A 14151-nucleotide genomic window follows, 5' to 3' on the forward strand; every position below is an offset into this window, starting at 1 on the left:
TCTCCTATCTACTAACCTCAACCCGCCCCCTTGACCTGTCCGAACTCCCTGGACTGACCTATCTCCTCCCTAACTCCCCACCTACACTCACCTTTACTGGCTCCATCCCCGCCTCTTTGACTAGTGTGTGCTTCATCCAGTTTTAGAAAGGACTTCTTCATATCCAATCTATTCTGCTTGCTGTGTGTTAAGAATGTGTTGGCAATGTTGTCTCTAGGTTTTCTTCATTTTAGGGAACCATATATAAGAAAATTAGAGAATGTTTTCATTCATGTAAAAACACAATGTGATGCTTATTCTGTCAAATGAATCTGAAGCAATTAAAAGTAGCACACGACTTTTCTGGCTTTTCTGTACTTGAAAATGGAAGCATGCTGGTAGTTTTTTTTAATAGGAGCGTGCACACTGTATAGTAGAAGCAGAGCACTTCCCAGGTTTGCAGATATCGGTGAGGACAGAACCTAAATATGGTTTTATTGAAAGGTCCCTGCTGTGTACACATAATAATGTCTTACTCTACCTGGTCTTAAATAGCTTTTAATTAATTCTCAGAAAGTAATACTTTTTAATCATTTGTTCCAATGGTACGGTGAGTCTTTATTACTGTGAATTACCTTCAGAATGAACTGTATCAGGAGAGATTGTGTTCTTATTAGAGGCAATTAACCCTAAGACATCATCCTTGATAGAGTTTAATAGTGTTCTTATAATGAAATGTGAACAGATTAAGGAGCTAAAAATTCAAACTATATCCGTGACAAATACACATTCATGAGAAGGACTGATACAGCTTACCTGCCCCCGTAATTTGTCAAATATTTTCCCAATTTGGAGGAGAATTTCATTTTCAGAAAGGTTTCACTGACCCTAACCCGAATTGAAGACCTATCTAAAGAAGGACAGTAAAGACAAGAGTGATCGCCAGAGCAGTCCGGCATTACTTTCAATGTCCAGAGTCGTTTTGTTGGTTCTTTGATAAGTTTGCACAATTCAACCTTCTCTCCTGATATTCTTCCCTTTCATCAAGCTGGCCCATTGACTTTACAGCTGCTCGCTGCTCCAATTTACGTATTGCTTTCAGTTTCTCCCCATTACTTAATCTTTTCCACATTTTTGTTTCCTACTCATGTTGTCATGTTCATGTAGAATCAGTTGGGATATCCTGCCAGACATCAGCAACCCTCCAGTACTCAATATAACAGGACATTCTACTTTATCAGCCTAAACTTAAGTGCAAAATGTAAAAGACTCTAATACATCAACTCTTTAATAAGCAACAATGGCTGAGACCAGATCTACCAGTGGTTTATTAGCTGGTCATGATGGTAGGCGTGTTTTTATATTTGCTCATAAGAGGTGCTCATTGCAAGCTCGGCCAGTACTTACTGCCGATTCCTAATTGTCATTTGAGCAGGCCATAAGAAATAGGAAGAGCAGTAGGCCGTTTTGGCTTCCATCATTCAATAGGAACATGGCTGATCCGGTATTCCTCACGTCTACTTTCCTGCCCTTTCCCCGCAATCCTTGATTCCCTGACTGATCAAAAACCTGCCTGTCTCAGTTTCAAGGTGGTCATGAGCTGCTGCTTTGAACTGCTGCAGTTCCTGTGGTGCAAGGCAGCCACAGTACTGTTTGAGTAGAGTTCCAGGACTGTATCCCCGAAGGAGCAGTGGGATAGTTCTAATTCAAGATGTTAGGCTTCTAGCAGAACCTGTGTGTGTTATCAGACCTCAAGGTATGAGAGCAGAATTAGGCCAATCAGCCCACTGAGTCTGCTCTGCCATTTAATGATGGCTGATATGTTTCTCTACCCCATTCTCCCATCTTCTCCCCATTTCCTTGAGCCCTTTACTAACTAAGAACCTATCTATCTCTGCCTTAAATACACTCAAGACTTGGCCTTCACAGCCTTCTGTGGCACTGAGTTCCACAGATTCACCACCCTCTGGCTGACAGAATTTCTCCTCATCTCAACTGTAAAGGGTTGTCACTTCACTCTTAGGCTGTGCCTTCAGGTACTAGTCTCTCCTTCTAGTGCAAGCATCTTCTCCGTGTCCACTCTTTCCAGTATTCTGTGCATTTCAATGATGTCTCCCCTCGTTCTTCTAAAACCCATCAAGTGTACACCCAGAGTCCTCAATCACTCCTTGTGTGACAAGTCCTTCATCACCAGGATCATTCTTGTAAACGTCCTCTGGACCCCCTCCAATGCCAATACTTCCTCCCTTAGATATGGGCCCCAAAACTGCTCATTATATTCTAAATGTGGTCGGACCAGGGCTTTATAGAGCCTCAACAGTACATCTCTGCTCTTGTATTCTAGCCCTCTTAAAATGAATGCTAGCGTTGGATTTGCAGCCTTTTCTGCCAACTGAACCTGCATATTAACCTTAAGAGAATCCTGAAGTGTTGGTGCTCCATGCATTTGCTGCCCTTGTTCTTTTATTTGAAAGAGGTCATGGGTTTGGAGGATGCTGTGCAAGGAGCCTTGGCATTTTGTATATGGCACAAACAGCTGCCACTGTGCTGAAGAGAGTGAATGTTGAAAGTGGTTGATAAAGCAGTCTGCTTTGTCGTCAATGGTGTCAGACTTCTAAAATGTTGAGCTACATTCATCCAGCCAAGTGGAGAGTATTCCACCACGGTTCTAAGCTGAGCCTTCTAGGTGGTGCACAGGCTTTGGGTAAACAGGAAATGAATACTTGCTACAGAGTTCCTAGCCTCTGACCTGTTCTTGCAGCTAAAGTATTTATAATGGCTGATCCAGTTCGGTTGCTGTTTTGTGGTTCTTTTCATTCTGTCTGTTGATTTGGGGCTTTCAGTCATCCTGATGCAATTGAATGTCAAGGGGGCGATGAATAGATTCTCTTGTTGGAGATAGTCATTTCCTGGCACTTTTGTGTGGTGCATATCACCTGCCTGTTGTCAGCCAAGTTTGAAAGGTGCCTACGTCTTGCTGCATACAGACACTTACAACTTCAGTATTTAAGGATTTGCGAATGGTGCACATTACTGAGCAATCATCAGTGAACATCCCCACTTCTGACCTTCGAATGGAGGGAAGGTCATTAATGAAGCAGCTGAAGATGATTGGGCCTGGGACACTATCCTGAGGAACTCCTGCAGAGATGTTCTTGGACTGAAATGCATTCAGCAATGGTAATTCAGTTGACAAAAAGGAGCAATGATTTGATTCTTATTTTGTTGGAGATGGTGTCATTATCTTGTACTTGTGTGGCGCTAATGTTACTCGCTCCTTTTCGTCCCATGCCTGAATGTTGTCCCAGTTTTGCTGTATATATTACAATTATTTTCACTTATGAAAAATTTATAACAATATCAAGTTTAGCACAGTTGGTAGCATTCTCATCGCCAAATCAAAAGATGTCAAGTTCAAATCTTATTCCATTGTTTAAACCAAAATCAAGGCTGATACTTGGGTGCCATACATTGTTAGGGAGTGGCAGTAGGTAGGTAGTTCTATTTTGTATAATGCTGCACAAATACATCTGGAAACACTTTAGAACAAAACATTGGATGCTGAGGGGGGAAGATCAAAGGGGTGAAGAGTTTAAGATTAAGGGAATCAAAGTCCAGAGGAAACTGAGGAGATTTTGTGGGAAAAAAAGAACGATGAAGCATAAAGTGGGACAGTGAGAGCAGGAGCTGGGCATGGATTACTAAAGCGTCATAATATCCTGACTGACACACACAGCCCCACACTCTCCTTGTCCCCATGCAATCCACTCCTTGCTGTTTACTGACTTCAGCATCTGCCTTCCACTATAATAATAACCCTGGGGAAGGATGATGATGCTGAAGTCAATGCTAAGACACAAGGCACCTAGAAATAACCATTAGGTTATATCAGCACCTTACGGGCTAACAGCACATGAAAGGTCTCCAGCTGACTCCCTCGTAGCATTATACCTAGAATGTGGGAGCCAACAGTAAACTGCCAGAAGGAAGCTGGTTTGAAACCATCTCATCACCCCTTTAGACATCAGTGCTTAGAAAGGTTTGTATGACCTTGGAAAGAATGTTGAACAAATTCACCAGAATATTGTCAAGATCAAGGAATAAGTTATAAGGAAATACTGTTTAGACTTGGCCTGTACTTCCTCAAACATATGAAGCAATTGGTTGATTTGATGGAGGCTTTTGGAATTTTGAAAGGATTTAGAGGGTAGACAGATAGAAACCTTTCCTCCCTGTAGTGATCTCCTTGAGCCCTATGTCACGGATCATGGAAACAGACCCTTTGGTCCAATTCGTCCATGCTGACCAGAAATCCTAAATTCATCTAGTCCCATTTGCCAGCATTTGGCCTATATCCCTCTAAACCCTTCCTACTCATATACCCACCCAGATGCCTTTTAAATGTTGTAATTGTACCAGCCTCCACCACTTCCTCCGGCAGCTCGTTTCATACACGCACCACCCACTGCATATGTGTCTGTGCTTGCCTTTTTTGTTTATCTGATTTTGGCCTTGTATTCTTTCCTTTTCTCTTCCATGTCCACCCTGTGATTGGTGGGACAATCTTCAGCTGTTTGGACAATATATTTTGGACCTCTGTAAATAAAATGTTTCTGTCTTGTACTTCTGTTCCTGCTTTAAAAGCAACATCAAACCTTAACTTTGATTTTGTTATTAGATACTGGCCTTAACTCTTTACATACTACTACCTGAATTAATTTTGCTTATTGAAAGTGTCTTAAGACCTTTGCAGTGTGAAAGGTTCTAAATAAATGCAGTTTGTTTGTATGTAGCTGTTGATCTAAACCCAAAGAATACACAAAACCATCTATCTCATTTTTATTTGACCCATTTCAATTTACATGTAGTTTGCTAATGATCAAGATCATAATTGGTGCTGTGCAACAGAACTCTTGTTGGATTTTGGGTACAGACTGTTGGTATGAATGGCTAGATAGGATATAGAGTTTCCTGTAATTTTCCCCAATACTGTCCTTTAAATGCCTTTATCTCTGACATCAGAAGAGCACTTACAGGATGGCATTTCCATTTCCCACACTAGTATCCTATGACCCCTCTGATTGAGATTACCAGTCTTGAAGCTTACAGCCTGTAAGAGCTAAATTGTGCCAACTTGTATTCTGTCCAGTATGTCAGGCTGACTGATATTTTCACCAGAAGAGAGAGAGGGTGTTCTAGAGTCTTTGACATGAGATTTTTCACTGTGCATTGTATGAAATGCCTGAATTCCATCACATTTTGAAAGTCACAGAGGTATATTTTACAAATATTTCCATATTGATAAAACACAGCTTGAATTTATAAAATAACAGCTTGGCATTTCAGGATAATTAGTGATGTATACCCAGAACACCAACTTTATTGCATACTCAAAGTTACAACTTAATTCTGTGTAAGCTAATTAAGCCAAAGTGTTATGGCAGTTTCTTCAGTGCTGTGTTTTCACTGCATGTTAATAAATAGTCAGGAACTTTCAATGGCAGATTTTTAATTCAATGAATTCCAGGCTCTTGTACAATTTCACTATCATTTTACCTGTTTTAAATGATATCACAGTTCTTGCATTTTCTAACAGAAGCTGTTTCTGTTCCAAAGAAAACTATTGATAAAATATCATACAATATATATTTACATTAGTATTCAATGTTTTTTCTTCAGTGGGATGCATTTATGTCAGCAGGTCAAGGATTCTTGAGCCATGTCATGGAACACTTACGTTTCATGCTGCATTCCCGTAATTGAGGCTGATCCTTCAGTATAATGTTAAGGAATGTCGCTGCACGGGGTGATACTTTAAACCAATATATATCTGAGTGTTTGCCAGGGCTGTAGAAGAACCAACAACACTACTCACAAGAAGTGGAGCAACTGTCCCAGTGTCCTCCAGCATCTATTCTTCCAATAACATCACCAAACACCAATTAACTCGATTGTTTCATTACGTTTTGTGAAATCTTGCCACAAATGATTTCATATTTATCTTTACAACAAAGCTTTATTTCAAAAGTAACTCATTGGATGTGAAGCATCTTGGAGCTTTCTGAGAAAATGAAAGGTGCTCATTAAAATACAATTCCTTCTTTCTATGTCAGCATCAAATTCTCTCGTGTTACTTATAATGAGGCCTAATGGAGAGAAAAGGCACCAGTAACTCTTCACTCCAACCAGAGGAGCATGCTCAATATTTGAACTAACCTTAAGTTCCCGCTTTCTCACATCAGCCCAGCTACTCCACACAGGGTAGTTAGTTTTTAACTGGACAATGGAAAATTTTGCAGTTCTTTTAATTAGCATTTGGTTAAAAGCCTGGGATACTATCTTATACAAAGCGATAGCTTACTGTTTAGCACTGGATTCCAACCGTACTTAATTTTCCTTTAAAAATATCAAATTACAAGTAAAAATAAATAAAGTAGTATGAAATGTTTATGGGTGGTGTATGATACTTCTTCATAAGTCAAACTTAGCCTTTGAGGCACTATCCAAGAAGAAGGACTTATGTACTTCAAATTTGATTCCTAGCTTGGAAGAGCAAATTTTGAACTGCTTTGAAAGTCAGCAGTCCCAGTTGCACTGACTTGGATTCCACACCAGGAGACTTGAATTCAATTCCTTGTGACACAAATAGAGAAAACTGAAGTTGTCTGACTGCTTGTAATTCACTGCTGTCCGAAAGTTCAGTGTTCCTTTGTGGATGGGCCAGGAGGAGAGGAGAATTGACCAAATGAATTCAACCCTGCAGAAGTGAATCACCTCCTCTCCTTCCAGGCAGTGATACTGACAGTTGCTGTGCACAGGTCTGCAGTAACTCAGCCAGTCCTGCCTTTGATTGAAGAAAGAGTTATGACAATGGTTGAGTACAGTCAAGAGTCTCTCAGGTGAAATATAATCATTCCTTTCAAATTAGCAAAGTTCTGCAAATCAAAAACTAGTACGATACAGTGTATCAGAGTTTAGACAGCGGTTTTGTATATGCATTTTCTGTAAACCAGATTTTCATATAGAATTTTGTGGAGTGTTCAAATTATGATATTCAAGTCCAGATGAAATTTAAACAAAGAACCAAAACTAGTATTTTTATATCACCTTTAGGTTATAAGCATCCACTGTTTCTTCTCAAATGTGCATCAACATTACAATTGGAAATGCTACTCAATGCGATCTTACGTTCTACAGAATTTTTCAGAGAATAAGTAATGATGAATTAAAACAAAATTAATCAAATATAGCTTTGCCAATAAATAATTTTGGGTTGAGTAGTTCAAAATACTTATTTACCTATTTTTCTTTGATTTTAGGCTAAAGTAAATGGCAAACAAGCTGATTATGCCAAGGTATGTCCTCCATGTTTTGATGTATTGTTATTGTTGTCTATTAAAGAAATAAAATTGGCTGTGCTGCTTTGTTTTACATCCTGCAACAGGTATCAATTAAACATAAACCTTAAAGGACAAATATTTTTCAATAATTATATATTGAATGATGATTTCTTCGTAACAAAGACTTGAACATTATTGAAAGACACCTAAAGTCGAAGCTTTCCACCTTGTTTGGTCAGGGCTGGATAATGCTATGTAAATTGCTGTTTCATCTCTAAAGCTGGTTTGCATGAGTTTTAATCTTGGAGTACAAGATGGAAAGGTTCATCTTCATATCATTTTAAAAACACTAATAATAATATGCTTCTTAATGTAAGAATGTTCGTATTTATGTTTGTGGTCAGGTACTTAAGACTAAATAATAACTAGAGGGGGTATTAGGTTCTGTCTCTGGTTCCACAGCCTATGGTGCCTTCAATCTGAAATATTCTGGTTTTATGAGCAAGAAAATTTAGATGTGGTGGAACTCATCAATTTGTTATCTCAGCCTTTTCTAAGGTGAAAACTTCCGTTTGTTGTACACTGTTGTTGTTCTTGTGCATTTCCATCCCCTAATAAACCCACTTTAAAGGATAGTGGAATGAATAGACATTGACACATCAATAAAACACAAGGTTCCTGCTGACTGCACACCAAATATATGTAATGCCTGTATGAGCTGTACAGACCCAAAACGATTATAGGTTTGCTGATGGGCCTGGGCTGAGTTAATCTGGTCTTAGTCCGAGGGAAGGTGAAGGAGCAGAAGTAGTGTGGAAGTTTACAGCATCCATGCTGACTCAGCACACATCAGAAACATTGAAACCAGAGAGATGATGCAGAAAAGAACCATCTCATGGGCATTGACTGGTTGAACCAGGAAGAAACTCCAGATCACCTGAGTTACCGAAAGATTTTTCAAGAGTTATTTGGGTGATGTAATGGAGGAAAGTCAAGGGAAACACTAGCAACACTACTGAAAAAAGAACAAGATCTGAGTGACACCATCTCCACAAACAACAGGCTGAAGCCACTGGATCTATGCCTCACTACCCACTTTAACTTTAACGGCCAAATATATGAACAGATCAACAGGACACCCATGGGATCACCTACCTTCGGACTAATAGCTGAAGCAGTAATACAGAGACTCAAAAGCATGGCCCTTCCGCTAATCGAACCAAAACTATGGATATGCTACGTGGACAACACCTTTGTAATTATTAAACGGATCAAACTGGAGGAGACACACGAACTAATAATCAACACCCTCACCGGGATCAGATTCACCAGGGAAGAGGAAAAGAACAAACAGCTCCCATTCCTGGATGTCATGGTGGAACGCAGGACCAACGGGCAATTCCTAACAACAGTACACAGGAAAGCCACACACACTGACCAAGTACTGAATTTCAACAGCAACCACCCTAACACACACAAACGAAATTGCATGAAAACTCTATTTAAACGGGCAACAACACAGAACTATGCCAAGAAGAAGAGCACCTCCTCCAAGTATCAAGGACAACGGATACTCGGAAAACTGGGTCAGAAGATGCCTACTACATGAATGACACCAGGAAGATACTGCATGCCCCAACACAGTCCTCATGCTACCTTACATCAGGAACACATCTGAACTGACCACTAGACTCCTACGACCACTGGGCATCAGAATAGCACACAAACCCACATCAACCCTATGCCAACTGTTAACCCGATCCAAAGACCCACTACCCACTATGGACAGGGCCAACGTAATATACAAGTTTCCCTGCAAAGACTGCAGCAAACACTACATTGGACAGACAAGAAGAAAATTAGCCACAAGGGTACATGAACATCAACTAGGAAGAAAAAGACATGACCAGTATGCTCTCATCTCCATCCACATGGATAAGGAAAACCACAAGTTTGATTGGGACAGGCCAAGCAGAGACAAGCACGGGAATTCCTAGGGGGTTGGTCCTCCATTAGGAAGGCCATCAACAAACATAGAGCTAGACCCCACATACACTCCACTGCGAAGAAAAACCGGAAGTGAGTTAACCCAACTCGACGGACACCAGGGTTTAAATAACAGGCGAGAAAACACAACAGCGCTTCATCGGAGGCTGCACTGATGATGTTACCCAGCAGGGTAATGAAACGTCTGTGGAACAACGAACCAGCTCGGCAAGTGAATCAACCGTAATATCCACAACCCGAGCTACAGATCTGCTCAAAAACCTTAAAGTCTTACTCTGTATTTTAATCGCAAGATTGATCCAGTGGTTCCTGCTGGAATTAATGGCAATTGATTTTAGAAAGAATTGGTTGGTTAGAATAAAAACATTCCAACAGGAAGCAGCAGTTGAGGATGAGAGAAAAACTAATTAGGTCCCCCCTTATGTGCACACAAACCATCAATGGCAGGCCAAAAAAATCTGCATAACACATCAGAATAACTCTTTGATGCTTTCATGATGAATATTTTACAAAACTAATGTGAACAACATCTAGTTCTGTGGCTGAAAGGTTTCTTTAATCCTGAAGCAACTAACATATACACTTTTTTGACTAAAAGCTAAATAGTGCTGATGTTGGAGAAACTCAGCAAGTCTGGCGGCATCTGTCGAGAGAGAAACAGTATTATCATTTCAAGTCTGGTATGACTTTTTCAGAACTCATTTAGTTCATCAGTTCTAATAGATAAACTTAAATGGAGAAAAAGTCTAATGCCAGTATTTTCCATTTTATTATTTATATCCAGTGTAGATTTAATATGGGGTTCAGTTTTTGTTGGCTATTACTTTTACTTATTCTGCAACACATTCCTGCACAGAGTATTGCAAAGGTGCATAGAATGTGATTTGGACCTATTTTCCTTAGCCTGATTCCTGCAGAGCAGCTCTGATTTTTGTTGCAGAACAGTTGCCAAGTGGACAGTCCTAGTTATGTAGTGGATGAAACCCTGACTGTGGAACAGATTGAACAAAAAACCTACTTAGTGCTGAAGAGGGGTCACTGGACCTGAAACGTTATCTGTGATTTCTCTCCACGGATGCTGCCTCACCTGCTGAGATTTTCCAGCAATTCCTGTTTTTGTTTGGAACAGATTGGTTTGACCTTCCATATTTTTGTAACATTCTTGCTCATGCAACGGTTGCATATCTCCAATGTTGCTGATTCTCTTGAATTATATATTTTAGGAACCCTTAAGCTGTTTTAGTTTTGTCTGTTTAGTGTCAGGGAGTAAGCATTCCTTTCTTATAATGAAAACCTCGTCTGAAATCCAAAACCACAGTGCTTATATTTCTCTGAACAACTTGTTTTCCATTAAAGGTAACTTTAGTCTATATATGTGATGGCCTTGTAATTATGTAGGGGACAGTATTTTTTCCCATACGGTATTTATTGGATATGGGTGATGTCTGTGGACCAGCATTTATTGCCCATCTCTAGTTGTCCTTGAGAAGGCGATAGTGAGCTGCCTTCTTGAACTGCTGCAGCTCATTTGGTGTAGGTTGACCCACAAAACGGTTGGGTTGGGAGTTCCAGGATCTTGACCTAGCGACAATAAAAGAACAGTGAAATAATTCCAAGCCAGGATTTTGGGTGGCTAGTTAGGGAACTTGCAGGTGATGGTATTCCCATGTGTCTGCTGCCCTTGTTCTTCTAAATGGAATGGTCATGAGTTTGAAGGTGCTGCCTAAAGAGCTGTGGTGAATTTCTGTGTACATCTCGTAGATGGTACATACTGCTTCTACTGTGTGTTGGTAGTGGAGGAAGTGAAGTGTTTGTGGTGCCAATCAAGCAGGCTGTTTTTACCCTGGACAGTGTCAAGCTTCTTGAGTGTTATTGGAGATGCACACATCTGGGCAAGTAGGGAGTTCTCCATCACAATCCTGACTGGTGCCTTCTAGATAGTGGACATGCTTTGGGGAGTCAGGAAGTGACTGCAGTATTCCTGCTCTTGTAACCACAGTACAGTACTTATGTGGCCAGTCTGCTTCAGTTTCTGATCAATGGTGAAACCTCCCCACCCACTCGTCCCCTGGAATGTTGACAGTGGGGGATTCAGTGATTATTGTGCCATTAAATATCAACGGATGGTGGTTAGATTCTGCCTTGTTGAAGGCACTCATTGCCTGGCATTTCTGTGGTGTAAATGTTACTTCCCACTTGTCATCTCAAATCTGCATATGGACTTGGACTGTTTCAGTATTTGATGAGATATGAATGGTAAATGTTGTGCAGTCATCAGTGAACATTCTACCTTCTGACCTTATAATGGAGGGAAAGTTCTTGTTGAAACAGCTGAAGATGGTTGGGCCTAGGACACTACCCTGAGGAACTCCTGCATTGATGTTCTGGAACTAAGGTGACTGACCTCCAACAACCACAACTATCTTCCTTTATGCCAGGTATGATTCCAGCGAGCAGAGTTTTCCACCTGATTCGCATTGACTCCAGTTTTGTTAGTGCTCCTTGATGCCCCGCTCGGTCAAATGCGGCCTTTGATGTCAAGGCTGTTACTCTCATCTCCATCTCTCGGCTTTTTGTCCATGTTTGAACTAAAGCTCTAATGAGGAACCCAAACTGGGCATTGCTGAGCTGGTGCTGCTTGATAGTGCTGTTGATGACATCTTCCATCACTTTATTGATGATTGAGGTTAGACGGGGCAGTAATTGGTCAGGTTGGATTTGTCCTGTTTTTTTGTGTAATGGACATCCCTGGGCAATTCTACACATTCTGGTAGATGCTGTAGTGTAGCTGCATTGGAACAGCTTGACTAGGAGTCGGGCAAGTTCTGGAGCACAAGTCTTCAATGCTATTGCAGGAATTAATTCATTTACTTCACAGCTTCACATGAAGTAACTTTATTGAAGTCATGCTGGAATTCAGACATACTGTCCACTTGGTTAACAGCTGCTATCAATTTTGTGACCTCTTTGAGAGAAAAAAAAATCTGAACCAAATGAATCCGATAGATTACTAATGGTCATGATGGACTTCCTTACTAAATGCTTGTCTTTCCTCAGCTAAGAACAGTTGCATTTTGTACATGTGAATGTCGCACCTTGTCGTCTTTAGTTTTTAAAACTAAAATAAATTTAGTTTTTTATAATTAGGAAGGAATCAGAAGGAAACCTGTTTGTCACAGAGGGAAACAAAACTGTGAAGAAATTTGACTCCAGTGTTTAATACTGCAAGGTCCTAACATTTCCTGTTTTTTTTTTTATTCCCACCTGAAGAACTCCCGTATGTTTGACTCCACTGGGAAAAGCCAAAAAGGAAGCTTTGGTGATAGCGCCACGATGACTATTCAATACATAATGATTCAGATCGTCCAGTCTCTTGGATAATTAAAGTCTGGACCTGCTTTCCATTGCAATGACTCCACAGCAATTGTCAGAAGTTTAAACTTCTGGGCAATTCACGTACACCCTGGAACCCTCCAAAAAATGTTCAGCTCTGAGTTTGACATTCTGAATGACTTGCGTGGATAGCTACCCAAGAAATATTTGATGGGAAAACCTGGTCTAACTCCTATATAACTACACCACCAACTCCTAAATCACTCACACTGACACCCCACTCCTCCTGACAATCTCACAGCCAAAGTGTCCCTTGTTTGGTTTTATAGGATTTGCTCAGCCTGCCCCTTACCCCCTTCCTTCCCTACATGTCCACCCATTCACTTAGGCGCTCCAATAAACACACTGCAAAATTCTGAGAGATTTAAGCTTTACTTGCCAGAGTATGTAAAAAGGAGCCTGGTTTTTGCTTGGATTCTCTCCACTACTCCCTCTGAAGATTCCTGCACTAACTGAGTTTGGAACAATTATTTAATATAAAATCAGCCAGAAAAATCAGAGGAAGGAAAGTAAGTAATTTTCATGCTCAGCATTGGAGAGAGGAGTTATGCCATTGATTGGAAGGTTTCGATCAGTATATAAATCTCTTTCACCATTTTCGCCCACTCTCTTTCGCCTCTGATAGAAAAGTAAACATCTGTCAAATGAAAGAATTGTTTAGTTCTTCTAAATTTGGTTGTTTTCATACATGTTTTAAAGAAAGTGAAGGTTTTTCTTTTATTGAGCTCTAAATAAAGGTTCCTAGAGGACAAGAAGAAAAGAGCAGTTATTGTACATTATGTTCTCTAGCTGCTTGCAGCTTTAGACTGGTTAAATTGCTTATCACATACAGTTCTCTCCTCTCGAGTTGTATAAGCATGGCTAGTGCAGTGGTTGGGAGGATTCAGGTAGTTGACTTTAGTCCAAGAATCAGATGTGTGGGGAGTTGATGTTTTTGGAAAGATTGTGCATTGCCAAGCTCATAGAGTGTTTGCAATTCTTCATTCCAGTTACATTGTATACAGATACTTTGACAAATATGTGGACAGAGGTGTAGTACATCCATTAGTAAATGGATCAGTCCTCTTGTTATGTGTATTGAGAGATATACTAGGCTCTTTGTTAAAGAGGGAGTGCTGTTATGTGGTGGGATCCTGCAGGAATGTTTTAGGTTTGAGCGAATTAACCAACCATTTGGCAGTACGGTGCTCAAATTTCCACAGGTAATGCATGCAGTAACTCTGGTCTCCACGCCTTTCACCACTCACTCCTCCATGATCTACTGGCATGGATCTTGTTTCTAAGCCCCTTCTGACTGCTTGTCTTTTCAGGAATTTATTTTCTGCACTCCTGTCACAAAAGAAAGCTATACCTCGACCGTGAAGGAGGTGATTTATTTGAGATAGAGGCTGGAAAATCCTGCAAAATAGGATTTCTTATCTCAGGGCACTAT

General features: G+C 40.4%; 1 protein-coding gene across 1 annotated transcript in view; it reads left to right on the forward strand.

Moving 5' to 3' along the window:
* pdss2 (prenyl (decaprenyl) diphosphate synthase, subunit 2) overlaps positions 1 to 14151 on the forward strand; it is a 215125-nt gene that overhangs the window by 184916 nt on the left and 16058 nt on the right. The window contains exon 7 of the mRNA XM_048596699.1: positions 7299 to 7334. Within this exon, the coding sequence (XP_048452656.1) occupies positions 7299 to 7334 (36 nt within the window). The remainder of the gene's footprint in view (positions 1 to 7298; positions 7335 to 14151) is intronic.

Source organism: Rhincodon typus, chromosome 5 (genome assembly GCF_021869965.1).
Source record: "Rhincodon typus isolate 14 chromosome 5, sRhiTyp1.1, whole genome shotgun sequence".
Classification (NCBI taxonomy): domain Eukaryota; kingdom Metazoa; phylum Chordata; class Chondrichthyes; order Orectolobiformes; family Rhincodontidae; genus Rhincodon; species Rhincodon typus.